The sequence below is a fragment of the Heloderma suspectum genome, chromosome 2 (assembly GCF_057233095.1).
Source record: "Heloderma suspectum isolate Gila_16-S chromosome 2, 16-S_ref, whole genome shotgun sequence".
Classification (NCBI taxonomy): domain Eukaryota; kingdom Metazoa; phylum Chordata; class Lepidosauria; order Squamata; family Helodermatidae; genus Heloderma; species Heloderma suspectum.
In genome coordinates, this window is record NC_139459.1 from 373,986,819 (window position 1) to 374,013,607 (window position 26,789).

The 26,789-nt window shown below is 46.7% G+C and overlaps 1 protein-coding gene across 4 annotated transcripts; it reads right to left on the reverse strand.

Annotated features, from left to right (window-relative positions):
* Positions 1-1,565: 1,565 nt before the first annotated feature.
* On the reverse strand, positions 1,566-26,789 carry LOC146356165 (uncharacterized). 4 transcript variants are annotated; one of them, XM_084831686.1, is made up of 9 exons: positions 26,669-26,789; positions 22,930-23,119; positions 22,665-22,785; positions 22,009-22,091; positions 21,645-21,771; positions 15,586-16,128; positions 15,300-15,353; positions 15,127-15,212; positions 7,932-14,388 (listed from the first exon to the last, which is right to left on the reverse strand). In XM_084831686.1, exons 2-9 carry the CDS (start codon positions 22,966-22,968, stop codon positions 13,876-13,878), a joined length of 1,566 nt encoding a protein of 521 aa, XP_084687812.1. In that variant the 5' UTR covers positions 22,969-23,119; positions 26,669-26,789; the 3' UTR covers positions 7,932-13,875. The 4 variants fall into 4 exon arrangements, with proteins under 4 accessions (XP_084687811.1, XP_084687813.1, XP_084687812.1 ...); XM_084831688.1 differs by lacking the exon at positions 22,665-22,785 and having other exon boundaries at positions 26,669-26,746; XM_084831685.1 differs by lacking the exons at positions 7,932-14,388; positions 15,127-15,212; positions 15,300-15,353; positions 15,586-16,128 and adding an exon at positions 1,566-4,505.

Consider the following 26,789-nt stretch of genomic DNA (forward strand, 5'->3'; position numbering starts at 1 on the left):
AGATTGGGTAATGTCCACCCAGAGAGCGGCAGGTGACGGAGGCAGCAGCAAACAGGCCCGTCCTCAGCACCTCGGTTGGCGCAGCCATGCCAGGCCCCACTGTGACTGCTGTTGCTCACCACAGCATCCTTTCTTCTTATTTTTTTAAAGGCATTTTATCGTCAGGGGTTGAACGGCTTGCTGGGCATGTCCCTGGCTACAGATGCTCAGTTTATCATGTTTACTTTAAATATATATATACATACACAGACACAGACACACACACACATACACAATCTTTTTCTTCAATAAAATAGTGCTAATCCCAAAGTAAATGTATATTGAGTGTCAGGGGCATTTTATTCCTGTAGCCAGGATGGTGCTATGATTTAAGGGTGGTTAAAATGCAAAACTGCACGTGCTTGGATTTCTTTCTTTTTAAAAAATTATTTCATAATCGGCTTTGGCAAACAGTTGTTTTTGTTTCTGTCTTTTGCTGTCATGTATCAGGAACACAGAAGCAGTTGTGGAGCATGGAATAGGCGGTGGGGAGGGGGGAGAAATGTGTGCTTCACTAAGGGCGCAATCCTATGCAGACAGAAAAATGTCCGACTCCCAGCATTCTCCAGCCAGTCGTGGTGTGGAGAAAGTGGATAGGGAGACATTTTCTGCCTCTCTCATAGTTCTGGAACCCAAAGGGTCATCCCATGTTCTTTTGTTTTTATTTATTTAATCTTATTACATTTCTATACCACCCAGTAGCGGTACCCACCTCCAAGTGCCTGATGTCACTAGTGACACGCTGAACTCCGATTGGCCCGTTGCACGGGACGGCGTGGTGAAGGTCTGATCCATTTACCGACACGGGAGGTTTTACGCTTGGAAAGGAGTGGGGCTGTGGTTAGAGATACGTTTTTACCATCTTCACTTGTTGCCAACCTGGGACCTATGTAGATCCACTGAGCTGTTCCAGCTAATGCCATCTTGGACTCGTTCTATCACATCATAGAGAAAGGGCTCAGTTGCCTGTGAAGTTTGCATTTTTGGCGGTGGCTGGCATGGTCTCCATCAACTGGATTGATTGGGGACTGGGGAACATGGTCTTCTAATACAGGAGTCCTCTAATTACCGGATGAGTGTAATCTAATGTGGTCCTCCAGGTGTTGCTGGATGCCCAATTCCCATCATCCCCACCCAGCATGGGAAATGATTGGGGATGATGGGAATTGTACTCCAACATCATCTGGAGGGCAATCTGCCTTTTTTACATTTACATATTTCTTATTCGTCATCCGTTAAAAAAATCAGTATTTCAGTAGAGATTTGCAATGTAGACACACTCAAGGTGCAATCCTATGCATGTTTAGACAGAAAAAAGTCTGACACTCCCAGCATTCCCCAGCCAGCACCGGCTGGGGAATGCTGGGAGTTGTAGGATTTTTTTTTCTGTCTAAACATGCACAGGATTGCACCCTTACATTTAGTATTTACCCTGCCTCCTTGAAACCAGTTCACACTTGCCAAATGCTTGTTCACCAACCTCCCACGATTCCTAAATGTCCTCTCTCACTACCCCACTGATGAAGGAGGCTTGGAATTAAATAAAGTTTTACTCTTCGTGCTAGAATCACCCGGAACATCTATGTCTTTGCATATTTATGTATGTATTACATTTCTATACAACCCAACAGCCAAAGCTCTCTGGGCAGTTCACAACAATTAAACCACAAAATACAACACCATATAATATAAAAGTTTAAAACTACAGTATATAACATAAATAACGCCTAGCAGCAGTGCAAAGATTTAAAATACAGGAACAGAAACTGAAAGACTAAAATGATTGGGGGAAAAAGGAGGTCTTTACTTGGTACCAAAAAGACCACAATGTAGGGTTGAATCCAGATTTAAGCTAGATCAGCTGTGCTGGCAAACGTGGACGTTCCTGCACCCTCCCTTCCACGGCAGCCCATTTACCCCCCCTTTAAATGCTACACAGAGTCGGGTGGCCTCTGGAGTATGGGGGGCCGGGGGGGGGCAAAGATCAGGCTGAAGGACCTTCTGCAGCGGGCACCTTCCTCTCACAGAAGGTAGATCCTCTCTTTTTTAATACATATTTTATCAAATCTTTAGAACTACCAGGAGTCGTTCGAATCAGCAAACATCTCCAGAACTTGCCACAACCCCTGAAATTCCAGTGGAAGTCCCATCACAGAAAAGGGAGAGGAGTTGGAGGAACATTATGAGCAAAGTAAAGGATTCTGTCTCTCCTCCACCAATCTCTGCAACCAGTTGCTGAAATTGGTGGAATCCAAATAAATCAAACGTTTGAGCAATTTTGAAAAACTGAGAAAATAAATATATTGATCTGAGGATATTACTATGGATCACATTCTGTGATTTAGGGCTTTTCTACATGAGGCTTTTAACCTGCACCTTTACTGAGGCTTCTGTTTCTGGATTCTTTGCAGGATTAAGATTGGTTCCTTTACACTTTTCCCCCCTGCTATTTTTCTTTCTCTGCCTTTCTGTATGTTCCATTATATAACCACTAGGTGGTGCTGTGGTATAGCAGAATTGCACAATTACATGACATTTCTATGGTGTTACAGAGGCCATTCAGAAAAAAACACCACACTTTCCTTGTTAGGATAAAGAACCCATGATAATAGTCACAAAGCACAGGAGAGGCCCTGGATGACAGCGTCGTTCAAAGGTCCCGCAGACTACCGTGAGCAAGCAGTCATGAGCGCACAATTAAAGCCTCAGGTAGAAAGGCTCATAATTTGGTTAAACACAAAATGTTAGGTGATGCTCCAGTCCAGTTCGAATGTTTACAAGAATTCATCATTAGCGCTGGCTGGCGAATGGAGAGAGAACGAAACAGGTTAACTGTTCACTGATTACTAAGTATTGACCCCTAAGATATCAGGGCATAAAAGCTCAAAGTAAATAAGATGTTGCTAAGACTGAAATGTGAACTGTTGTTAAACCCTCTTTGAAAAAAGGTGGCAGAGTTTCTGAGGATTCCTTTTGCATTCTCAGAATAGCTATGATCTGGAAGTCATTCTTTATCGCTGGTATTAACATAAGAGAAAAACTTAAACAGCATGTTTCAGCATGTCAATATAGTTTTTTGCCCAGCATTCATTTTTATACTGCTTTGTACAAGTGGGCTCTCTGATGTGAAATAGAGGATACGTTGGAACTGATTCTCGTTCCATATTGCAAGCACTTCTACGGTTTCTCCTCAATATGTCTTCTTTGATGAGAAGTAAGGTTTGTGTTTCTACTGAAGCTTTTTCCACATTCCAAGCATTTATATGGTTTCTCTCCAGTGTGAATTCTTTGATGAATAGTGAATCTGGTTTTCACACTGAAGCTCTTTCCACACTCCAAGCATTCATATGGTTTCTCCCCTGTGTGGACTATTTGATGTTTAATGAGGTGTGTGCTTACACCGAAGCACTTTCCACACGCCAGGCATTTATATGGTTTCTCCCCTGTGTGAATTCTTTGATGAGAAGCAAGGTTAGTGCTCAAACTGAAGCTCTTGCCACACTCCAAGCAACTATATGGTTTTTCCCCTGTGTGGATTCTTCGATGGGAAGTGAGATGTGTGCTGACACTGAAGCTCTTTCCACATTCCAAGCATTTATACGGTTTCTCCCCTGTGTGGATTCGTTGATGGGAAATGAGGCTTGTGCTTAAACTGAAGCTCTTGCCGCACTCTAAGCATTTATATGGTTTCTCTCCTGTGTGAGTTCTTTGATGGGAAGTGAGGCTTGTGTTTCTACTGAAGCTCTTTCCACAGTCTAAGCATTTATATGGTTTCTCCCCTGTGTGAGTCCTTTGATGTCTACTGAGGTTTGTGCTCTGATTGAAAGTCTTTCCGCATTCCAAGCACTTATACGGTTTCTCCCCTGTGTGAATTATTTGATGAGAAGTGAGGTTTGCACTCAAACTGAAGCTCTTTCCACACTCCAGGCATTTATAGGGTTTCTCCCCTGTGTGGATTCTTCGATGGGAAGTGAGATGCGTGCTCACACGGAAGCTCTTCCCACACTCCAAGCATGGATATGGTTTCTCCCCCTTGTGAATCCGCTGGTGAGAAGAGAGGTCTTTACTCAGACTGAAGCTCTTTCCGCACTCTAAGCATTTATATGGTTTCTCCCCTGTGTGAGTTCTTTGATGGGAAGTTAGGTTAGAACTCTGATGGAAGCTCTTTCCACACTCCATACATTTAAAAGGTTTTTCTCCTGTATGGATTTTAAAATGAACCTTAAGGTACGATTTAGAATTAAAAGTTTTCTGACACACTGGGCATTTATTCTTTTTTTTTCTATCTATTTTTCCTTGGACTGTGGTTTCACGATAGTCACTGCCCTGAGAAGTAGAGGATATATTCCTCCTCTCCTGATTTTCTTCAGTGTTCATTCTCTCCAGTTTCATCTTTTTATGTCTGTCTTTTTCTTGTGACTCCCCATGCAGTTCTCCCATATTCTCGATTTGCCATTCGTCACCTGCTGGAGTGAAGACAGGAAATTGTTAGGAGCCCCCGCTAGAAAAAGACCCTCAGATCACTGAAGAACCTCAAATAACATAAGAGGAGCCTTGCTGAATCTAACCAAACACCTCGCCAGCTCAGATTCCATTCAGCATCCTGATCACACCGTGGCCAACCAGATGCCCCACTGGGAAACAGACGAGCAGGGCAGCAGTGCAACGGCACCCTCCCACCCATGTTCCCCAGCAAGTGATGTAAATAGGCATACTGGCTCTGATACTGGAGGTAGCATGTAGCCATCAGGACTAGTGGCCATTGGTAGCCTTCTCCTCCATTAATTTGTCCAGTCTCCTTTCCAAGCCATCCAAATTGGCAGCCATCACTATGTCTTGTGGAAGTGAATTCCATACTTCAACTCTGCGCTGTGTGAAGAGGTCCTTCCTTGTATCTGTCCTGAGTCTCCCACCAATCAGCTTAATGGGATGACCCCTTTGGGTTCTAGGATTATGTGAGAGGGAGAAAAATGTCCCCCTATCCACATTCCCCACACCATGCATAATTTTGTACACAGCTATCATGTCTCCCCTTCCTCGCCTCTTTTCTAAGCTAAACAGTCCCAGATGTTGAAACCTTTCCTTGTAGCATCCTGATCACACAATGGCCAACCAGATGCCCCAATGGGAAGCCCAGAAGCAGGACACGAATGCAATAGCACCCTCCTTCTCATGTTCCCCAGTTCCTGGCATTCAGAAGCATGCTGTCTCTGATACTGGAGGGAATATCTCATTCCTTTTCTTTGCAAGCCGACTTGGGAGATTTTTTGCCTAAGGGGTAGGATAAATCTGCTATAAATAAAAATAAATTATTTAGCCATCACAACGATTATTCATTGATTGCCTTATCCAGCATGCCTGCATTAGAAGTGAAACCTCAAATTACTGAACAATTTCAACTAGATCTTACATCACACATTTAAAGCTTCTGTTGACTGACTTGTATGCGTCTGTCTGTCTGTCTGTCTATCTATCTATCACATTTCTATACCACCCAATAGCCGAAAGCTCTCTGGGAGGTTCACAACAATTAAAACCACAAAATGCATAATAAAATACAATAGAAAACATAAACGCTTAAAACTACAATATAAAAGTACAAATCACAATAAAACCTAGCATAAGAACATCAGAAGAGCCCTGCTGGATCAGACCAAGGGTCCGTCTAGGCCAGCATTCTGTTTCCACAGTGGCCAACCAGCTGCCCGCAGGAAACCCACAAGCAGGAGATGAGCGCAACAGCACCCTCCCGCCCACGTTCCCCAGCAATGGGTGCACATAGGCTCACTGTCTCTGATACTGGAGGGAGCACATAGCCATCAAGACTAGTAGCCATTGGTAGCCGTCTCCTCCAGGAATTTGTCTAGCCCCCTTTAACTCTGTGCTTGGGTGAAGAAGTGCTTCCTTTTCTCTGTCCTGAATGTCCCCCAATCAGTTTCATGGGATGGCCCGTTTGGGGTCCTAGTATGATGAGGGAAAAAGAGAAATGTCTCCCTATCCCCTTTCCCCACACCATGCATAATTTTATACACCTCTATCATGTCTCCCCTTACCTTCCTTCCTTTCTTCCAAGCTAAACAATCCCAACTGTTGTAATCTTCCCTCATAGGGGAGATGCTCCAGCCCCGTGATCATTTTAGTTGCCCTTTTTCCAGCTCTCTAATATCTTTTTTTAGGTGTGGTGACCAGAACTGTACACAGTATTCCAAGTGTGATCGCACGATGGGTTTGTATAAGGGCAGTATGATCATGGCATTTTTATTCTCAATTCCTTTTCTAATTATGCCTAACATGGAGTTTGCCTTTTTTACAGCAGCTGCACAGTAGGTTGACATTTTCGTCCAGCTGTCCACCACAACTCCAAGATCTCTAGCAGAAATGCAGAGATTTAAAATACAATGAAAGATTTAAAACAACAAAGCTAAAAGACTAAAATGCCTGGGAAAATAAAAAGGTCTTCACCTGATGCCAGAAAGAGCAGTAGGCCCTCTTACGTATGCTCATTCCACAACAGAGGTGCCACAGCAGAAAAGGCCTTCTTCTTGATAGCTGGTAACTGGACCATGAGACCATGGACTCAGACACAAAGCTCACTGTGTGGTTTTGGGTCAGTCACTCTCTCTAACATTAACTTACGTCACAGGACTGCTTCATGCATAAAAGGAACAATCCGGCGCATGCTGTTCTGAACTGTTAGTGGGGATGGTAGAATACAAATACGGTAAAAAGAAAAAGAAGTCACAAGCAGCAGAACCGACCGGAGAACATTTTGTTATAGGGTGGCCTATAAAAAAAAACGGGTAAATAAGTATGTAATTTCCACACCGAAGGTCCCAAGTTCAATCCCTGATAGCTCCAGTTAAAGGATCTTGGGTGGAGACTTTACAGCAGAAAAGAGAAACGTGGCAGTTTTTATATTTGCAAAGCTGAAGATTCCAGTGGTGTCCTTCCGCACACTCAAAGAGCGCTAGTGGAGCTCCGCCAAATCTTTTGGTTGCGCAGGAGCACCTTGTGCTGGTGCAATGCACTACGCCAGCATGTCTGTGTGTTTGTGTTTAAGAAAGACGAAGATGCTACCTGAAGTGTTTTAAACTTTAAAAAAATAAAAATAAAACGCACAATGTATTTATAGCAACAGATCTACTGTGTATTTCTTTTTAAATATAGGAATAAAATATTGGTTAGAAAAATAATTTTATCTTTCTTGGATTGTTTTTTAAAGGATCAAACAGAAAAAGTGGGGTGGAATTACATCACACACACACCCCCTCACTGCCCTCCTCCCAGCATCTCTCGAACGGTAGCCTCCGCAGCAGCCACATATGCAGACATGTGAGCCACCGGGCAGCTAAGGTGGGTGAGCTTGCGGGACATGCCCATTTTGACGGCAATCAGTTTGTCCACTGTTGAGAAAAAGAGAGGACACATTGTTGTCGAAGATCCACATTGCTTCATATTAAGACATCTGAAACCAAACACATTCCAGCGGTGCATGGTCAAACAAGAACACTAATGTAAAGATTCCAGTCCTCAGTGAGTATGTGGACAACGGAAGGTGAAATACAAATCAGCAAGGTTTTTTGCTTTGTTAATAAACCACTTACACTTCCCTATCATCTCTCCCATGTTACGTCCTATATCGAGGATGTAGGACATTGGGGACTGCCAAAGAGCCTTGCTCGGACAAGTCATCCCTGCTCCCTCCTCCCTCTGGAGGCTCCGGTGGCTCCGCCCCTCCTCAGCTCGGTGCTCCTCCCCTTCCTGTGACAGATGCTGTGGCAGCTGATTCCTATCAGAAGGTTCTTTCTGCTTCTGTGCCAGTAGGTGGGCATGCTGAGCTCTGTAAGCTCCTGTGTAATCACAAAAGAAGTGGATGTCATACTGATGTCAATCACAACATGTTCCAGTTCACATGTAATGGCAACTCCTGGGTTGTTTAACCCAGGAATTGCTGTAGCCAAGCGAGAGCAAGCAAGCGCACTGCCTCCCATGACCTCGTCACTTCTGCTTTCAATTAACAATCCCGGAACAACCCATTCTTATCACAACAGCTGAACCTGGAACTCTGGGTTGTTGAGAGCTTAAACAACCCAGAGTTAACCCAACAATTGCCCTTGGTTTGTTGTAGGCTTAACTCTGGGTTGTTTAAGCCCTAAATAACTCAGGAGTTCCTGGGTTTGGACGGCACAATAACAACTCTGGAACGGGCATTCCTAGGTTGTTGACTGAAAGCAGGAGCGACAAATGTGTAGGCTACGGTGCACTCCCTCCCTCCCTATCGGCCACGGTGATTCCTGGGTTAAACAACACAGGAATCACCATTACGTGCAAACCAGGTCATTGGCATCATCACAAACAGTAATCTCTTAGATTACTGCTTTGAAAGTCAACCAGTGGCCCTCCAGACACCATTGGACTTTAACTCTTGCCCTCCCCAGCTACTTGCCATGCTGAAAGTAGAAACCCATTGCACAACCTGCCCCTTTGTGCACCCACTGGCCAGATGTGGCCCTTTAAAACCCACCGTGCGCAACTCGCTAAAGCCCCATGGAAGAAGTGTAAGGGGCTGAGAGCAGAAGGCTGTTGTGCAACTGGCCCCTTTGCACACTGAACGGAACCCACAATAAAGGGAGCACTCACATGGATGTTGGCGATCCTTGAAAGGAGGCATCCCTACCTCTATCCAGCAGGATTAGACCCACAGGTAATTCCACCCTAGCCGCCCCCTGCCCACTGGTGTTGCTAGCCCAGCTGTGGAAATATCTGCCTTTCGCGGTTTCCATTTGCACCCAGCTGCATCAGACCCTCCCTATAGCTTGGACTTTGGAGATCATGCCAGATGGGTTCCCAAGGAACACCAGCAGCTGGCTCACAAGCAGGCTGATCCCTGGGCTCATTTTTGCAGCTCCAAGAAGAGCAACCACTTCTCCACATTCCCAGAGCTGCCCTCTGGGCGCCATTTTGGGAACAGAAGGTGCGCTCCGCTAGGGATGTGCTTGCAGCCAGCAGGCCCCTGTTGGAGACCCTCTGCTGCCACAGCCATCTTCATTCCTCCATGGATGCGTAAAGCTGCAGAGAAGTTCATACTCCCAAAGTGTGGGAGAGAGAGAGATCAGGATATTGATTTTACGATCAACCCTAAATCTGTGCTTTTAAAACGTTTTGTTTTAATTATAGTGTTTTATTCTTTTATCTTGTTCACTGCTCCAAAATCTTTGATGTGGAACGGTATATACTGTAAAATTAAATAAACAAACAAACGGTAGTATCAAATGTTAGTGCTACATAGTGTAGACCTGATCATAGAATCATAGAATAGTAGGGTTGGAAAGGGCCTATAAGACCATCGAGTCCAACCCCCTGCTCAGTGCAGGAATCTACACAAGTCAAAGCATTCCCAATGAAATGAATGGGACAGCTGGTCTTGATCAACTTAAGTCTCAATCATTTCAATGGGTCTACTTGAAGTAGGACTAACAGAGGATGATACCCGTTGTCTGGATGCAACAAGTATGTTTCCCTGTAATTGGTGTGGTTATGTTACAGAATAAATTGGGTGCTTGATAGGATTTGAGCCTCATTACCATTTTTGAGCAGGCCTAGCAATTCCTCATGGTTACATAAGAACATCAGAAGAGCCGTGCTGGATCAGACCAAGGGTCCATCTTGTCCAGTATTCTGTTCACATAGTGGCCAACCAGCTGTCGACCGGGAACCCACAAGCAGGACATGAGTGCAACAGCACCCTCCTGCCCATGTTCCCCAGCAACTGGTGTACATGGGCATACTGCCTCCGATACTGGAAGTAGCATATAGCCATGAGAACTAGTAGCCACTGATAACCTTCTCCTGCAGGAATTTGTCCAGTTCCCTTTTAAAGCCATCCAAAATGATGGACATCATTACATCTTGTGGTCATGAATTCCATAGTTTAAATGTGCACTGTGTGAAGACGTCCTTCCTTTTATCTGTCCTGAATCTCCCACCAATCAGCTTCATGGGATGACCCCCTTGGGTTCTAGTATTTTGAGAGAGGGAGAACAAATGTCTCCCTATCCACATTCTCCACACCGTGCATAATTTGTACTCCTTTATAGACCAGATGGACCAATAGGAGAGTTTTTAATTTCAGCTGCTGGATGAGGTCTATTGATTGCATCCTTGAATTAACTAAGCCCAGAGGCCATATACGTCTGTCGCATGTATCCATTTGTGGGAAGTGCATAATGTTGAATACAGGGACAGCATTCCCGTTATTCTAATCTGAATGTCTCTTTCTGATGCACTGCTAAAGATAAATAACCGTATCTTATGTCCATAGCTTGGCCGTGTGCATGAGGTGAGGAAGGAAGGAGTGACCATCAGACATCTGATTTGGGGTGAAAGCTTGGGAAAGCTTGCTAGGTACCAAATAAAGCCAATGCACTTACTCTATAAGCACCTGCCTCTGTCACATGAGTGAAGCTAACCCTCAGACCCAGCAAGGTAATTCAATCCATTCCAGTTTCAAATTCAGTATATTTATTAAAGAATCATGCAGAGAGAAATGGAGAAACAGCCAGTTGCTGTTAAAAATAGAATCACACATCAACCTAGCTCAGTACCACTCACTTAGCAGCATTCACTTAATTCAACAAAGAAGTTAAATGGGGAGGGGGGATTTTGGGGCATGTTCTTTGTTAAATTATTATTTCACCAGGAAAATGGGGAGGGAAACCTTGATGCATCACACATGCACAGAACCATGTTTTTTATGGTCCGTCAGTTAAGGACAGAAAGGACTGCATAAACATGGGGTTAAATCCAACGCAAGTCCTGCTTACAGTAGTGTTACCAAGCATCCCTTTGCATGGAGGTATGCCTGAGTGAGCACTTTCAGGCATTCAAGCCAGACCTTGGAGGGATCTTTTAACACTGAGCACTGAGCATCCCAAAACTTAGCTCCTTACGGGGTGAAGGGGGATTTGGAGATTGAACACAGAGTGGCATATCCCAAGAGTAATTTATTGAAAGGAATTAAAACGAGCACTGAAAAAACTCTGACTAGGCCACAGGCATTTCATAGAGTTACATTTCATTCATGCAGATCCCCAGTTCTAATGACTACGGCAGACACATTAAAAGCAAGAGTTTAGTGTAATTGACTCGCAGGCTGGGGGGGGGGGAGAGAAGAGGAAGCCCTAGCAGTGGGGAAGAGGAGGATCTGACAAGAGCCACCCCCTGTGGGGAATGGCAGGGGGTGTGGGAAGAAGCCTGCTACATCAGAAGAGCTGTGCTGGATCAGACCAAGGGTCCATCTAGTCCAGCATCCTGTTCACACAGTGGCCAACCAGCTGCGAACCAGGAACCCATGAGCAGGACATGAGTGCAACAGCACCCTCCCACCCATGTTCCCCAGCAACTGGTGTACACAGGCTTACTGCCTCTGATACTGGAGGTAGCATATGGGCGCTGTAGGACTAGTAGCCATTGATAGCCTTCTCCTCCATGGATCGGCTAGTACCTTTTCAAACCATCCAAACCGGAGGCCACCGCTACACTTGTGGAAGCAAATGCCATCGTTTAGCTCTGCACCATGTGAAGACGTCCTTCCTTTTGTCTGTCCTGAATCTCCCACCAACCAGCTTCATGGGACGACCCCTTTGGGTTCTAGTATATGAGAGGGAGAACAAATGTCTCCCTCTCCACATTCTCCACACCATGCATAATTTTGTACACCTCTATCATGCCTCCCCTTATTCACTTTTTTTTCCAAGCTAAAGCAGTCCCAGACATAACCTTCCCTCATAGGGGAGATGCTCCAGCCCCTTAAACATTTTAGTTGCCCTTTTCTGCACTTTTTCAAACTCTATACTATCCTTTTTTAGGTGTGGCGACCAGAACTATACACAGTATTCCAAGTGTGGTTGCACCATAGATATGTATCAGGGCAATATGATATTGGCAGTTTTATTCTCAATTCCGTTCCTAATTTGGCCTGACATGGAATCTGCCTTTTTCACAGCAGCGGCATATTTTCATTGAGCTGGTAAATGACCTAGCTGAGCAAAGAGGAACAGAGAGCTGCTTTTTCTCCCCAGATCCAAACACACCTGGGGAAGAGATAGAAAAAGGAGCAGCAGAAAGCTGACCACTGGGGGTAATGAAGGAAAGGAAGCAAGGGTGGTCTGGCCAGGTCATGAACTTGCTGGGGGGGTGGGGAGTCAGTAAGGGGTGCGTTTGTTACCTCACTGTATCAGCCAAGGTTTAGGGGGTGTGATGAAGGTAGAAGCAATGGGATGTCTCTTCAGCAACAAAGAGAGAAAGTGAGGAAGAAGGGGAACCTTCAAGATTCCTCCTGTGTGAGACTGTGACTGGATTTGCCCAACATTCAATGGTTGAGTGTGGGTTGCTGTTGAACTGTGGGTAGTTTGTCAAGCCATGGGTTGTCTGAACCCAGGACATTTTCTGCAGGATGGCTTGTTAACCATGCAGTGTGGCTTATTATTCTCGAATGAGACACCTTGAGAAACCATGGTTTGTTGTCAGGCTGCTCAGGGTGGTTAACAAGCCACCTTGCGGAAAATGTCCTAGGTTCAAAGCAACATGTCAACCCGCAGTTCAACAAACAAACCATGGTTCAACAACAACCACACTCAGGCACTGAGTGTGGGTTAGCATGTTGTGTGAACAAACCCAGGCTTCTTTGAGTGAAAGAGTCCTAGCTATTGGGCTGACAGGGTACTGCTTATATGCCCAAAATTTGTGATTAATGATTAAAACTCAGACAATGGCATTAAAAAAAACCCTGTCTCTTCTGGGTCATCAAAACTAAGATCATAGAACAGTAGGATTGGAAGGGGCCTATAAACCACCGAGTCCAACCCGCTGCTCAGTGCAGGAGGCCAAGTCAGAGCATCCCTGACAGGTGGCTGTCCAGCCTCGTCTTGAATGCCTCCAGAGTGGGAGAGCCCACTGCCTCCCTAGGTCACTGGTTCCATTATCCTATTGCATGCTAGCTTGGGAGTAATGGCGATCTTTCCTTCCTCTGAGCTTAAACGGGAAGGTAAAAATGAACAGGCCGCTGAGCATCTTTACTGACTCTCCTAGGTTGGCAATTGGAGCCTTAATGCAGATAACTGGAGGTTTTGAAGCGATTTTCAAGGAGGGAAAGCCGTGCCGGCTCCAGCTTTCTGAAGGGTCCTTGGGCAAGACTCCCCCCTTGGGCCCCCTCCCTCAGGGAGTCGACCTCCTCACTGCCATTATCACCAACTGCTGCTGCTTCTCATCCTCTTTCCCATCACTGCTCCCACTTGCTTGTTTGGCAGGAGGGAACCAGGGAGGAAGTCAGCCGTGGCATCTACTTGCCCTCCGTCTCATCACCACCTTTGTCTGGGTCAGAGTGAGAGGCGGTGAACAAGCAGGATGGTGAAGAGGAGAAGCAAGTCCAGGGGGCCCTTGCCAGTGGGTCCCTGCTGGGGTGTGGGCTCTTGTCAAGGGCCCAACCATGCCTACTCTTGAAGCTGCCTGAGGGGAAGAGGTCAAGGGATTAACGCTGAAGACGACAGCAATGCTCGAGGAGCGACGGCTTTGTTATCACGTCCCCTGTTCTGCTTCGAGGGTTGGGCCCGGCTTGGCTTTCAGAATGGCAGACTTCTCTCGTGCTTTCCCAAGCAGGAATGAAGCCTTCCTTTCCACATCACAAACAGCAGAATGTTGAGGTGTCTGGCAAGGGTCGAGCAATGGAAATGAACGGGCCTTACGTTAGCCATGACTAATTTAAGTCCCATTTATGTCACTGAGCCGACTCCAAGTAGGACGTATGTTGGATTTTACCCCATGTAGTCGGACAGGTGATCAAAACTTATGATGGAAAGCGTTCCAAGGACGCCTCCGACCTCTTCTCCTTCCACATTCACCGCCTCTGGCTACACCCCGGGAATGGGGATCTGTTGGCCCACTGTTCAAGCCACTGACCAGCAGCAACGGAGACCGTAGGCAACTGGTTGATGAACCAGATACCCGATCTTCAGTGTGAGGGGTGCCGATTGAGTCAATGGAGGTGGGCTGTGAGTGGTGAACGGGACCTCTTGCTGTGGGGTACTGACTCTCACGTCTCCATTTCTCTATCACCGCCCTTGTTGCTATGATTTCTGCACGGGTCTGCTGCTGTTCTTCTCGAATGGTCCTTTGCAGGTTCTGGAGCTGTGTTATAACTGCCTCTTCACGCTGGCGTCTTGCCTCCCGGTCTTGATTCATCTGCCTCCAAAGGTCCCTCATATACATTGGGAAAAACAGGGAGGGTCTTCGAACCCCTGACGAAGGATGGTTTGTGGGTTCCTCTGGTGCCCTTCCTCTTGAAGTACCTGGCTAAATTGGGGAGATCAGCAAGTTACATGGATCAACAGATGAAACAGCAGTCGTACAGGGCCTCCTTTCGTGGCCCACCGTGTCAGGGGGCAAACTATCCTATGCGGCCTGCATTTGCCTTGAGGAGGCCCAGCTCGTATGAGCTTCTGCTAGTGCTGCTGCTGCTATTGCCCAGGGATAGCTAGATGACACATCACACTGGATTCAAACAACACAACCCATACTCAAGGGTTGAGTATGGGTTCTTGTTGAACCATGTTGAACTCATGTTGCCTGAACCCAGCCACACGAACACAACCCAACAACAAGCCATGACCAGGTTCCAGCAATGCGCTGCATTGTTTCCCCCGCTGATCGTCCGAACACGGCTCATGGGTCCCCTTCATGGGTTATTCGTGGTTAACGAACCATGGTTCATTAGCACGGCAGGGTCCAGACAACACGATAACCTACGTTTTAACAACAACCCAGAGTTCAACGACAGCCCACACTCAACTCATACTCAACCCTTGAGTGTGGGTTACTGTGCAGTCTGAACCCAGTCAATGGGTGAGTAGCCAATAAGCATGACCTACAGCAGGCATGGACAACCTTTTGCCCTCCAGATGTTTGGGCCTGCAACTCCCACCATCCTGCACCGTTGGCTATGCTGGCGAGGGCTGATGGGAGTTGTAGGCCAAAATGTCTGGAAGACCACAAGTTGCATGCTGCTGACATACAGAGTCTGTTTTCACCCACCTCAGGATCTCGTGGTGGCGGCGGCGGCGGCGGTGGTGGCGGCGGCGGCGGCCGCAGCGGTGGCTGAGACCGGTGTTCTTGACCATCTGAAGGAGACAGAATGCATACACATCAACAGCACGAACAACCCGAGAGCTACCTTGGCTATGAGTGTTCATAACAAGGAGACGTACGGTCAGTATTCTCAGCGGGTCCTTCAGTCTGTGGAGCTGGCTCAGGCGGGTCTCCTGCAAGAGAAGCAAGGTGCATTGTTACTGCAGGCTCATGTACACCAGGCATGGGCCACATGCAGCCCTCCAGATGTTTTGGCCTACAACTCCTCGCCACTGGCTCTGCTGGTAGGGCTGATGCCGGCCCAAACATCAGGAGGGCAAATCAAGCAGCCCACCCTGATCTTCACCACACACCCCCCACCCAAGCGTCTGCGCAGAGGCCACGCAGGCCCCAGGACCAACTCACCAGCAGCCTCTTCGCCGCTTTGCACTCCGAGGGAGTCCTGCATGGACATAAGTCTCGCGACCGTCAGTTCTCTGTCCTTGAGGCCCAGCAGCTGCAGCGGCACATTGGCCCCGAGTCGTGTCCGTGCGTCCACCACGCGCCTCCTCACTTGACCCTTGACATCGTTCCACCGCTTGAAGCACTGGACGGTCGAACGCTGGTAGAAGCCGACAGCGGAGACCTCACACGAGACTCTTGTCCAGAAGTTTCGGCGTGCAATCACTGCCTGCCTGGCATTAGACCTCGACATGGACAGATGCGAGTACTTGACGGCAGCATCTATAAGCCTGTCCACCTCCACCCTGGTCCAGTTTGCCTGCCGCACCCTCTGCTTCCTGGGCGGATGGGTCAGTCTTGGAGGAGGAGGGGGCTGCTCTTCCAAGAGGAACTGCTCTTCTTCCTCTGTGACCTCTGTTTTTATCACGCTTTCTTCTTTGGGTTTTGAACCAGAAGGCAGCCACACTCCTGGGTCTTCTTCTGACACCGCCACGTATCTGTCCTGTTCTGAGCAGAGATTGATCAGCACACTGATTGAACTGACTTCAAAGCCCCTAGTTCAGCCTCAATACTTCCGAATTATTACAACGGAAATCCAGAGGGAGCCCAGAAGAACTGTACACAATCCCATCAAGTCACAGGCTCCTGCGTCAGGGACAACGATCTCCTGAAAGCAGGCATGAAACATCCTATTCCAAATGCTGGACTGGAGATTTGTCCCAGCAGCCCAAGGGGCTCAATGGGGCTTACTTCAGAGTAGACACACATAGGTTAAGAACATAAGGAGAGCCCTGCTGGAGCAGACCAAGGGTCCATCTAGTCCAGCATTCTGTTCACACAGTGGCCAACCCACTGTGGACCAGGAACTCACAAGCAGGGCATGAGCGCAACAGCACCCTCCCGCCCATGTTCCGCAGCAACTGGTGCACATAGGCTTACTGCCTCTGGTACCGGAGGTAGCACATAGCCATCAGGACTAGTAGCCATTGATAGCCTCTTCCTCCAGGAATTTGTCCAACACCCTTTTAAAGCCATCCAAATTGGTGGCCATCACTACACCCTGTGGTAGCGAATTCCATAGTTTTACTCTGCGCTGTGTCTACTGCAAGTCAGCTATCTCCTCGGACTCCTCCTACACTCCATGTTGAGAGCGAGTAAACGCAAGTTTCGTGGCTTCAACAGCTAGGCAGCTTTCTTCTCTCCTTAATATCCAACCAGATGAAGAGTTTTGGAGAACTCAGAAGCTTGCTCACAACCTTGTGTTATTTTGGTTGGATCTAATAAAGATATTGCCTAACTATTGATTTTGGATTTTTTTTCTTATGGACCAACACATCTTCTTTTGTTTTTAAAATGTTATTAACTGCCATAAACCTTCAGTGAACTCCTTCCAAATCAGGAGTAACCACTGCACACCTAGAACTTCTGAAAGCTTGGAGAAGAGCTGTATAAGGTTGATACCTCCTGAGGCTGCATAAATGTCTGCTCTAGAATTTGGAGCTAAGAACCCTTCCATTTAATTCTCCATGATAACCTATCTTCCACAACTCGCAGTTTATAATTTTAGCTTCTCCTTACCCACCTCCCTCATCTGTTCCCTCTAACACTATGGGATTGTGGTTCTGGTGTATGTATGTATGTATGTATGTATTTCATTTCTATCCCACATTTCCTCCATGGAGCTCAAGGTAGCACACAAGGTTCCCCCCTCCGCCTTTTTATCCTCACAACAACCCTGCGGGACAGATTAGGTGGAGAGATAGTGACTGGCCCAGGGTCACCCTGTGAGCTTTGTAGCTGAGCGAGGATTTGAACCCGAGTTTCCACACTCCTAGTCCAATGTCCTAACCACTACACCACAGTGGCTCTCTGTAGCACATCCCTCCCACCCACCCTCATATAGCTACTAAAGAATACCCGCACCATTACCCTCTAAGCACCAAAGCACTAGCTGTCGGACCTCGTCCCAGCCTGGGGAGAGTGATAGCCTGTGACAGCAATTCCGAGTCAGAGGATTTTAAGAAATAGCTGATTTTGCTTTATTAGACATGCTGGGATGACTGCTGAAAAATGCTAACCCACCTCTCTTAAAACAATATTTCTTATTATGGAATGCAAATGCTAAATATTAATGATATATTATTAAGAATTTGAAAAAGTAAATAACTAAGAAGTATTGGATTGAATTGCATTAAAGAGAAGATACAGAGACACAAACTGGATTCACAGTAAATTCTGGGTAACTAGCATAAAAAAAATAGTCAAGATGACCTGGATGGTATCCAAAGAGAAAATGCTAATTTAAAGCCCATTCACTTGGGCCAAAAGTTTATTTGAGTACTGTACAGGTGTGAGACTGTATTACTGCAGCTCAAAAGTGTACTTAAAGTTTTCACTTATCAATTAATGAGCAAAAAATATTGTGTAAGGTATACGCATCAAAAAGCTTGATGTCTAGAAACATTTAGGGCACAATCCTATGCATGTTTAGACAGAGAAAAGGCCTACAACTCCCAGCAGTTTCTGCCCCAGCCAGAGAAAATGCCTACAACTCCCAGCATGCCCCAGCCAGGGGCATGCTGGGAGTTGTAGGCCTTTTCTCTGTCTAAACATGCATAGGATTGCGCCCTTATAGACTGGTTTAATTAGCAAATTTGGGGTAGAGTTATCTTCTCTAAGATATAATTCAAAATTGGTCTTATCTAGCCTGAAAGGTGTATGTGTAAGCCTTATACGTATATTCTAAATGTTTAAGAATGTTTAATAACAAGGAAATAACTAAGACTATGAGACCTAGTTTATGGGATAGCAGATCGTATTAGCTATGTGGTAATTGCTACACAACAAGGGTATAAATCCTTCCCTGCGTACCTGTTAGCTGAACAGGCTATTCAGTATCGAATAGGGAACTTGGTACTCAGAATGAGATCTCTCCTTTTTAAGGTATTAAGACCAGAAATCTAAGAATAATAAATGGTTAAGAAATGTTACTTCTTGTTAAGCTATTAAGATCTAAGAATCTTCAGCGACGCTGTTTTACAAGAAGCAATGTTTTTATGTTATTATATGCAAGTTCTATTATAATGTAATGCTATAAGCATATTTGCAATAAAGATGTAATAAATCAAAAAAAGATTTTCCTGTACTAATTCTTGTTAGTACAAAACCTGGATTGCAACCCACAAAACAATCCTAGGTGTACACTTTGTTTAGAAGTATTTAATATGCTATTAGGTGGTAAAAAAGGAGCTAAATGCTCAAAGTACTGAACTATAGACAGATAGTTCAAACAGAGTCCCTCTGCCATAACAGGGGGGTGCCGTGGAGCCAGGCCCAAAACCAAACTCCTGAGAATTCAGGTCTGCTAGGCTGACCTCACCTGGTTACAAGTCAGGAGGGGGTGAGATGCAGGATGCTGATACAGCCGGTCTTCCACAGCTGGGAGACTTGACCTTGATGGAGACTCCTGCTTCTCAACCAGGGATGTCTTCCATGGGAACGAGGCAGCAGGGGAGGGCTCTGTGGTGTGTCCTGAGTTGTGGCGTCAACTCAAAAGGGTGGCACGGAGGCGTCCAGTGAGGTGCAGCTCACGTTTGCAAGGTAGATTTCCTTGCTAGGATCGAATGTCTGACAGTGATCTTTAGTGGCCACTACCCTGTATTAAACTGGGACCCAAAAGCCGTACAGGTTGCTGGATGCAACGTCTTCCTAACCTGAAAAACTTCCCTGCCTTGTTTCTTGGTTGGAACTATAAACTCGCTTGGACTTATTCTGTATTCTGAAACAGAGTCTATTTGGATCTGTTGTTGGGAAACCCTGATCCTAGTTAAGGAACTACGTTGTAATCGGTTCTCTACTGATTTATATTGGGACTGCAAAGGCTCAAAGCCAGTTACTGCACTAAAGGCCCTACTGAACCCTGGGCCTCAGTGTTGGGGAGTCAAGACTTGACACTAATCTTAATCATTGCTGCAGGTTTCCAGAGTCTACTAAGGATCCCTCACTGGCTAGGGTGTGTTGCGATACAGGCCTGAACTGGAAGCAACAATTAGCCATCACTTGCCGAGCTTGGACTGGTGAGCAGCTGGGAAGGGAAGACATGGAGAACGGGCCCACGGTCTACTTCCATGAGGCAATCCAGCATGATGAAGGGAAGCCCAAACTAAGAGGAAGAGCCCTTTAACACCATCACAGTTCTTCCAACAGCAGACCGTGGGTCAGCCTCCGACATCCATCCTGTGGTTCCACCAAAGGGACGCTTGTTAAAGGCTCAACTACAAGGACTGGCATTATCTTCCTATTCTCCCATCCAGGTCCAAATCCCAGCCCAGCACAACTCAGATTTCAGACTACCAATCCATCAAGTCCTAAACAGGTAAACTTGAGGTCAGGAAACAGGAAAACAGTCTGGGAAACAGGGAAGAAGCCAGGATGAGTGAGCCAACTGGGCACAAACGACTGAGACGTGGGTAGAAATGGACAGCAGACGTCCGTGGGGTCTGCCCCACATCTGAGAGAAGCAGCAGGCCAGGCTCCATGGGATGTTTAGGAGGTAGCTTTAGTCTACTGGGACTCCCTCTCATAACCCATTGGGCTGTTCGCTAATTCCGAGCGCGCTGGGTGCTCAACAGAGATTCCTTTAGGTGGAACCTCAGCACCATTCTGAGGATGTAATGACCACAGGATTAGACATGATTGTGCTATCCTCTGTTCCTGGTGCAGTCGCAGCCCAGAGCATCCTTGATGTCAGACTACCCACCCACCGAGTCATCAACTGGGTAACACCAACAGGAAAACAGGAAAGAAGCTGTTTTAATCCCAGATGGGTGAGCCAACCTGGTGTGAATTATTGACACTGGGGTGGATGTTGGGAGCAGAATCCTACCTCTCTGTGTCCACCTCAGACCTGCTCTAAGTCAACCTCAATGGGTCAGTATTGTTGGGGGGGGGGGGGGTTGTTGTGGCCTTCAGGGATTCCATCTCACATTGGGCCAGTCCCCAATTCTGACTGTGCGTACACAGTGTTGGGCTCTCAACAGAGAACTGAGACTCCATTATTGATGAAGTTTGTGTGGGTGTACACTGTTGAGCTCTCAAATGAATAAATGAAAGAAACGGAGATTCCTTTAGCGTGCCTGTGCCTATCAGTGTCCTGAATTAATGGACGCAGAGGTGGTCTCAGATATTGTGCTGGGATCCAACCAGGTTGGTTGTCGGGGGGGGGATTTCAATATTCACTCCAAGACCCCCACGTCTGGTGTGGATTGGAATTTCATAGCCTCTGCTCCATATCTGTTTGTCGGTGCTTATAAAGTGATCCCTTTAACAGGGACAAAGACTTGAGAGAGCTTTGACTGAGAGGGAACCCAACACTATGCCCAGGCACAAGTAAGGTGGTCATCTACCCCTAGTGCTTGATGGATTCTCCTGAAAGCTTGAAGGGTGGTTGTGTCAATGTCTTTGCCAAAACCTGGAATGGCCTGGGCGGTTTGCAAGATCCTTCATAGATACCCTATGGCCTGTTGTTGCTCTGAGGAACAAGGAAAGATAAGACATCTGGGACGGTGGTGGCTGAAAATTCCTGACATGCCGACTGAAATGGTTTCTAGCCTGTTTTTAGCACCCAAACTATGGCAGAGATAGCAGCAAAAAAAGCACATTTCTCCACTACAATTATACACTCACAGAACCCACAAGGCATACAATGGAGAAGGGAACCCTGAAAACCCCATTATGATGTATTTGTTCAAGGCTTTACGGATAAAGCCACTTACTTCCATTCCAATTTGGATGCCAGTTTAATTACAGACCAGAGTCAAGGATGGGTCTATGGCTCCAAGTCCGTCTAACAGCTTCATTGGATCCCAAATCCTATCCAGGAACAAAATAAAGGGCTCATGTTGAGCTTTCAAACCCTAAATAATCAGTGTTCCCCCTACATAAAGGGCAACTTTATCCTACATGTTAATTTCTTGCATTTGTAAACTGATATTATCATCAACCAGAGAAAGAAGGAGCCTTACCCAAAGAGGCCACGATCCCACAAATCTCCTCCATGACTTCCTGATGCAGAGCTCTTTGGTCAGGATCCAGCAGAGCCCACTCCTCCTCCGTGAAAGTCACAGCCACCTCCTCAAAGGCCACCAGACCCTGAAAGGAAAGGGAAATGTTTCCTCCTCAGAGAGAACATGAAGATGATCTTCCAGCACAACCCCAGTCTAGTTAAGGCATAATTCTCAGGATGGAAACCTCCCCAAGCGCCATTCGCAGCTTTCCTAGTGAGTAGGGTCAACAGAAGCAAAGAGAAGGAGAGAGATTTGTTTAGGCCTGGGGAGGTGAGTAGGGGACAGAGGGACCGAGGCTATGCCTGCCTGTCTGTCTCCTTACCTGATCCGGCTGCAGGGCACCTCTTTCCCTTCCACCACAAAGAAGAGATGGCTGAATACTTGTTCCAGGCATCATTCCATCGTCTGTGGGAGAAAAAGTGGGTGGGAAGTCAGCCTCATACATTAAGCAATGCCACGGTCCTTACAAAATATCTTTTCCATTGCCTTCATTTTAGTTGTTTATCCTCCTTTTATATTATAGTTGTATTGAACCCCAAACTCTTCCCATTTCAGCTCCTGGCCACAAAGAAAAGTGCTGGTTTCCATCCATAAAGCCTTAAAGTACCGAATATAAACAAGGTGGAAAAGAACGGGAGACAAGCAACTTGCTCTAAAAAGACTCAGGGAAACAGGAAAGCATTCCTGGGATTTCGGGTCGGATCTAGATTTAAGATGACCAATTGTGCTGGCGGAAGTGGACTTCCCCGCTCCCTCCTTCCCACGGTAGCCCACTGAAAATGCTACACAGAGAGTCAGGAGACCCTGCTGGAAGGGGTGAGCTGCGGCATGGGGGGAAGGAGAGATCCCCAAAAGTTGGGCAGAAGGACCTTCTGTGAGTGGAGTGCTTCCTCTCGCGGAAGGCAGTTCCCGGATTGAACCCTTCTTGTATAATTGATAGAGGGAGACAAGGTTGCAAAACACCCCACTAATCCGTACCCTTCAAGGTTAAAACTCCATCAGCCTCCGGCATGTTTCCCCTTCGCAGGGGATTCTGTCTGGCGTCTGATGGAGCCTTTTCTGCCTCAAAGAAATCAGGGGCCACTTCTGCAGACAGGCTCTTCACCGGAAACAGCAATGAGACATGAAATGGAGAGAAGGATTAGGAAAAAAAAAAAAAAGAATAATTGAGCCAAAGGCCTTGGAGGGTTGAGACCTCCCTCCTTGGATACTTCCCAGAAAACACTGGGCCATTAGTACTCACCTGTTCTTTCCGTTTCTTGTCCTCTGCCTGACTTAGCATTCTTTCCCAGAATTCCCCACAGATCCCAGAAGAATTGATGGTATCAGGGCCTCTTCCTGCTTCAGCACCAACAGGGCCGAAGGAACTCTTCCCTCGTCTGCCAATTTCGGTCTCAAGGCAAAGAGACCCTAACTGGAGGCGCTACCAAGTCCTACAAAGCCAAGACATTGTTCCATTAGAGAAGTATCACATGAAGATTTTCCCCAAGCAAACGTGGATGACTCTGAACAAATGCGGATGACTCTCCCAAAAGCAAAGGCCACTGAATTCTAGAAAGAGACACTAGAGACTTGGAGGAGGTCTGTTCGCCTGAGGGCCACACAAACCAGGGCCTTGTCTGGTTCATGCTCAGATGTGGCACCCCTCACACAAGTCTAAGAGCTCTTCACCCTCCATAAGTATTTCCTTTCTCAGCCTTTGGTTCAACCACTATCTTTCCTTCACCCAGTTTCCTCCCTCAAAGACCTCAGCCAAACCCCCTCTCCTTGTCCCTTTCTGCTGCTAACCTCATGTTTTCCTTCAGTCTCACTTACACTACACAGCCCAGAAATTGGTTTAAATTAAGCTGATCAGTCAGCTAAAGAAGTCTTGGTTGATAAATGATCCAACCTTAAGACAGTTTATTCATCCACTGAAATCACCTATGCATAAAACTGAGATTTCTGGTGAAAACGTAACCTTCCCCTCTAATTTAGAGATATTTAAATTATTGAATATATAAATAAATAAATTATTTATACATTAAAAGAGAGAGAGACAGTGTTGTGCAGTGGTTAGAGTATTGGACTGGGACTCGGGAGACCCAGGTTCAAATCCCCACTCGGCCATTAAGTTCACTGGGTGACTTTGGGCCAGTCACTGACTCTCAGCCTAACCGACCTCACAGGGTGGTTGTGAGGATAAAATGGAGAGGAAGACTATGGAAGCCACCTTAGGTTCCCTGCAAGAGGGAAAAAAGTCGAGATATGTAACAACAACAACAACAACAACAAGAAGCGCTGGGAGCCACACACTAGCATTCTGTGCCCTCAGGACTCCTACACAAAGAAAATAATTAGGAGAGTGCTGGGGCATTCATGCAACAGCCCAGAATCCTCCCAGCTTGAGGCTGTGAATTCTCTCTGCACCACCAGGCAACAAGTCATCAGTCTTGAGAGCCAGTGTGGCATAGTGGTTAGAGTGTTGGACTGGGACTCAGGTGATCTGGGTTCAAGTCTCCATTCAGCCATGAAGCTCACTGGGTGACTTTGGGCCAGTCACTGACTCTCAAACTCACCTATCTCACAGGGTTGTCATGAGGATAAACTGGAGAGAAGGATTATGAAAACTGGATTATGTAAACTTATATAAAGGATTATGCAAAGGATTTTGGGTTCCTTGCAAAGAAAAAAGGTGGGATATAAATTTAATTAATTAATTAAAACAAGGTAACATTTCTCTGCCACATCTGAGGTTAGCTATACTGCAGCTGCAGGTGGAGGTTCCATTCCTCCAACAGCAAAATGGCCACCTTTCTGGAACAGACAAAAGGCTAAGATGGGAGAGCATCCCAATGCCAGAGGGGGCTGGCTATTGCTCCCAAGGAGCCCATAAAGGTAATTTTCCCCAGCACCTGGGAGTCAAGGACTGCGCTCTGCAGGGATCTCCCTCCACTTTTTTTAATGCCATCCAGTCCCCTCTTTTCATAGAATCATAGAATGGTAGAGTTGGAAGGGGCCTATAAGACCCTTGAGTCCAGCCCCCTGCTCAATGAAGGAGCATCCCCGACAGTCAAAGCATCCCTGACAGATGGCTGTCCAGCCTCATCTTGAATGCCTCCAGGGTGGAATAGGCCACCACCTCCCTAGGTAATTGGTTCCATTGTTGTATTGCTCTAAGGCTGAATCTACACATAGCAGCTATACCATTATCATAACTATTGGTGCCCATTAGTGTCATGTCTACCAATAGTTATGATAATGGTATGATAAAAGTATAACTACTATGTGTAGATTCAGCCTGTCAGGAAGTTTTTCCTGATGTTCATCCGGAATCTGGCTTCCTGTCACTTGAGCCCATGATTCCATGTCCTGCACTCTGGGATGATCGAGAAGAGATCCTGGCCTTTCTCTCTGGGACAACCTTTCAAGTCCTTGAAGAGCGCTGTCATATCTCCCCTCAGTCTTCTCTTCTCAAGGCTAAACATGCCCAGTTCTTTTAGTCTCTCCTCATAGGGCTTTGTTTCCAGTCCCCTGATCATCTTTGTTGCCCTTTCAATTTGCCTTCTCTCATTTTTAACACTGTTGCCTCCTCCCATCTTGGCCGGCTCCATGCAAAAATGATTGGAGGACACAGGTTAATGGCGGGGGGGGGGGGGGGGGAGTCCAGTTCCCAACTGTTGGTGACATGAATATGATCATTGCACATAAAGTACAATTGATGAATGCAATCGTTTAATTGACTCACCATGGCCTCCTTGGTTTCAAGGTAGCAAAATTCAAGGGGCTTTCTGGATAGCACGGAGGTCCCTGATACTGTGTGTGTATTTGTGCTCAGGGCGACTCCTTTTTGGATCAAATGAGGGGGGCGGTGCTTGCTTTTCTCAGCCCATTTGCAAAAGCAGCACTGCGTTTTCTCTCCATTCACCCGCGGGGGGGGGGGGGGAGGGTTGAGTCTGCACATTGGGCCTTCCCACTCCATCTTTATTTTATTTATTTACAATATTTATATATCGCTCCACATCAAAGATTTCGGAGTGGTGAACAGCAAGATAAGAGAATAAAACCCCATAATTAAAACAATTAAAACATTTTAAAAGAATCTTCACTTCCTTAACAAGCAGGTGGCCCTTTGGGGTAACCACTTTCTTCTGGTGTGTGTGCCACTCCATCTCTTTTACCTCTCCCCATCACAGCCAATTTTAAACACTTCAGTGCCCTCAGATCGCAGCTCAGCCATGTGCTTCAGAGGACACAGGTTGATATTTGGGGCAGGGTGCGTGTGTCACATTGCCAGAGGTTGCTGGACATTACTTCCGAGAGCCCGTAAGATTCATTTCCCCAAGCATCTGGGATTCAAAGACTACGCTCTGAGGGGATCTTTTCTCCCCTTCTCCTTTTAAAAAAAAATGTTTTTCCTTCCCCTCCTCTTTTAGCTTCCACCCCCTTCCACATGCAAAAAAGCATCAGAGGACACAGGTTGATGGGGAGGGGGGTGTTTCCCAATTAATGTTGCACTCCTATCCTGCTTGTGGGTTTCCCGTGGGCAGCTGGTTGGCCCCTTTGTGAACAGAATGCTGGACTAGATGGGCCCCTTATGATCCAGCAGGGCTCTTCTCACGTTCTTAAGGTGGACACGAATTTGAATAGATGTAGGTTATTATAACTGATGAATGCCAATCGACCTTATTTAAAGATAGCAAAATTCTATCTTCCTGGCTTCGGAGGGAGGGAGGGAGGGGAGGTGTGCCCGGGGCTTTGGGGGAAAATGGGGAGAGGGCTCCTGCTGTTCTCAGCTTATCTGCAAAAATGGGCTTTTTTTGCAGCGCATCTGCAAAAAAAGCAGAGGCGACTTTTCCCTCCATGCATAGGCGGGGGGGGGGTCTTCTCATCTCTCTTTGGGACTTCCCACCCCCTCCTCACTTTCCTTGGCTTGCATTCCTCCCCGCAGCCCCGGGGGTCCCCTCACCCAAATGCACAAAGGAGCGGGGGGGGGGGCTCACCGGATCCCAGAAGGGAGACGCAGATGCAACGCTTGGGGAAGAGAACTGGCCATTTTCTTCTGGGAGGGAAGAAGGCAGGGCAGGAAGTGGGGTTGATCCAGAGGACTCCTCCTCTTCCTCC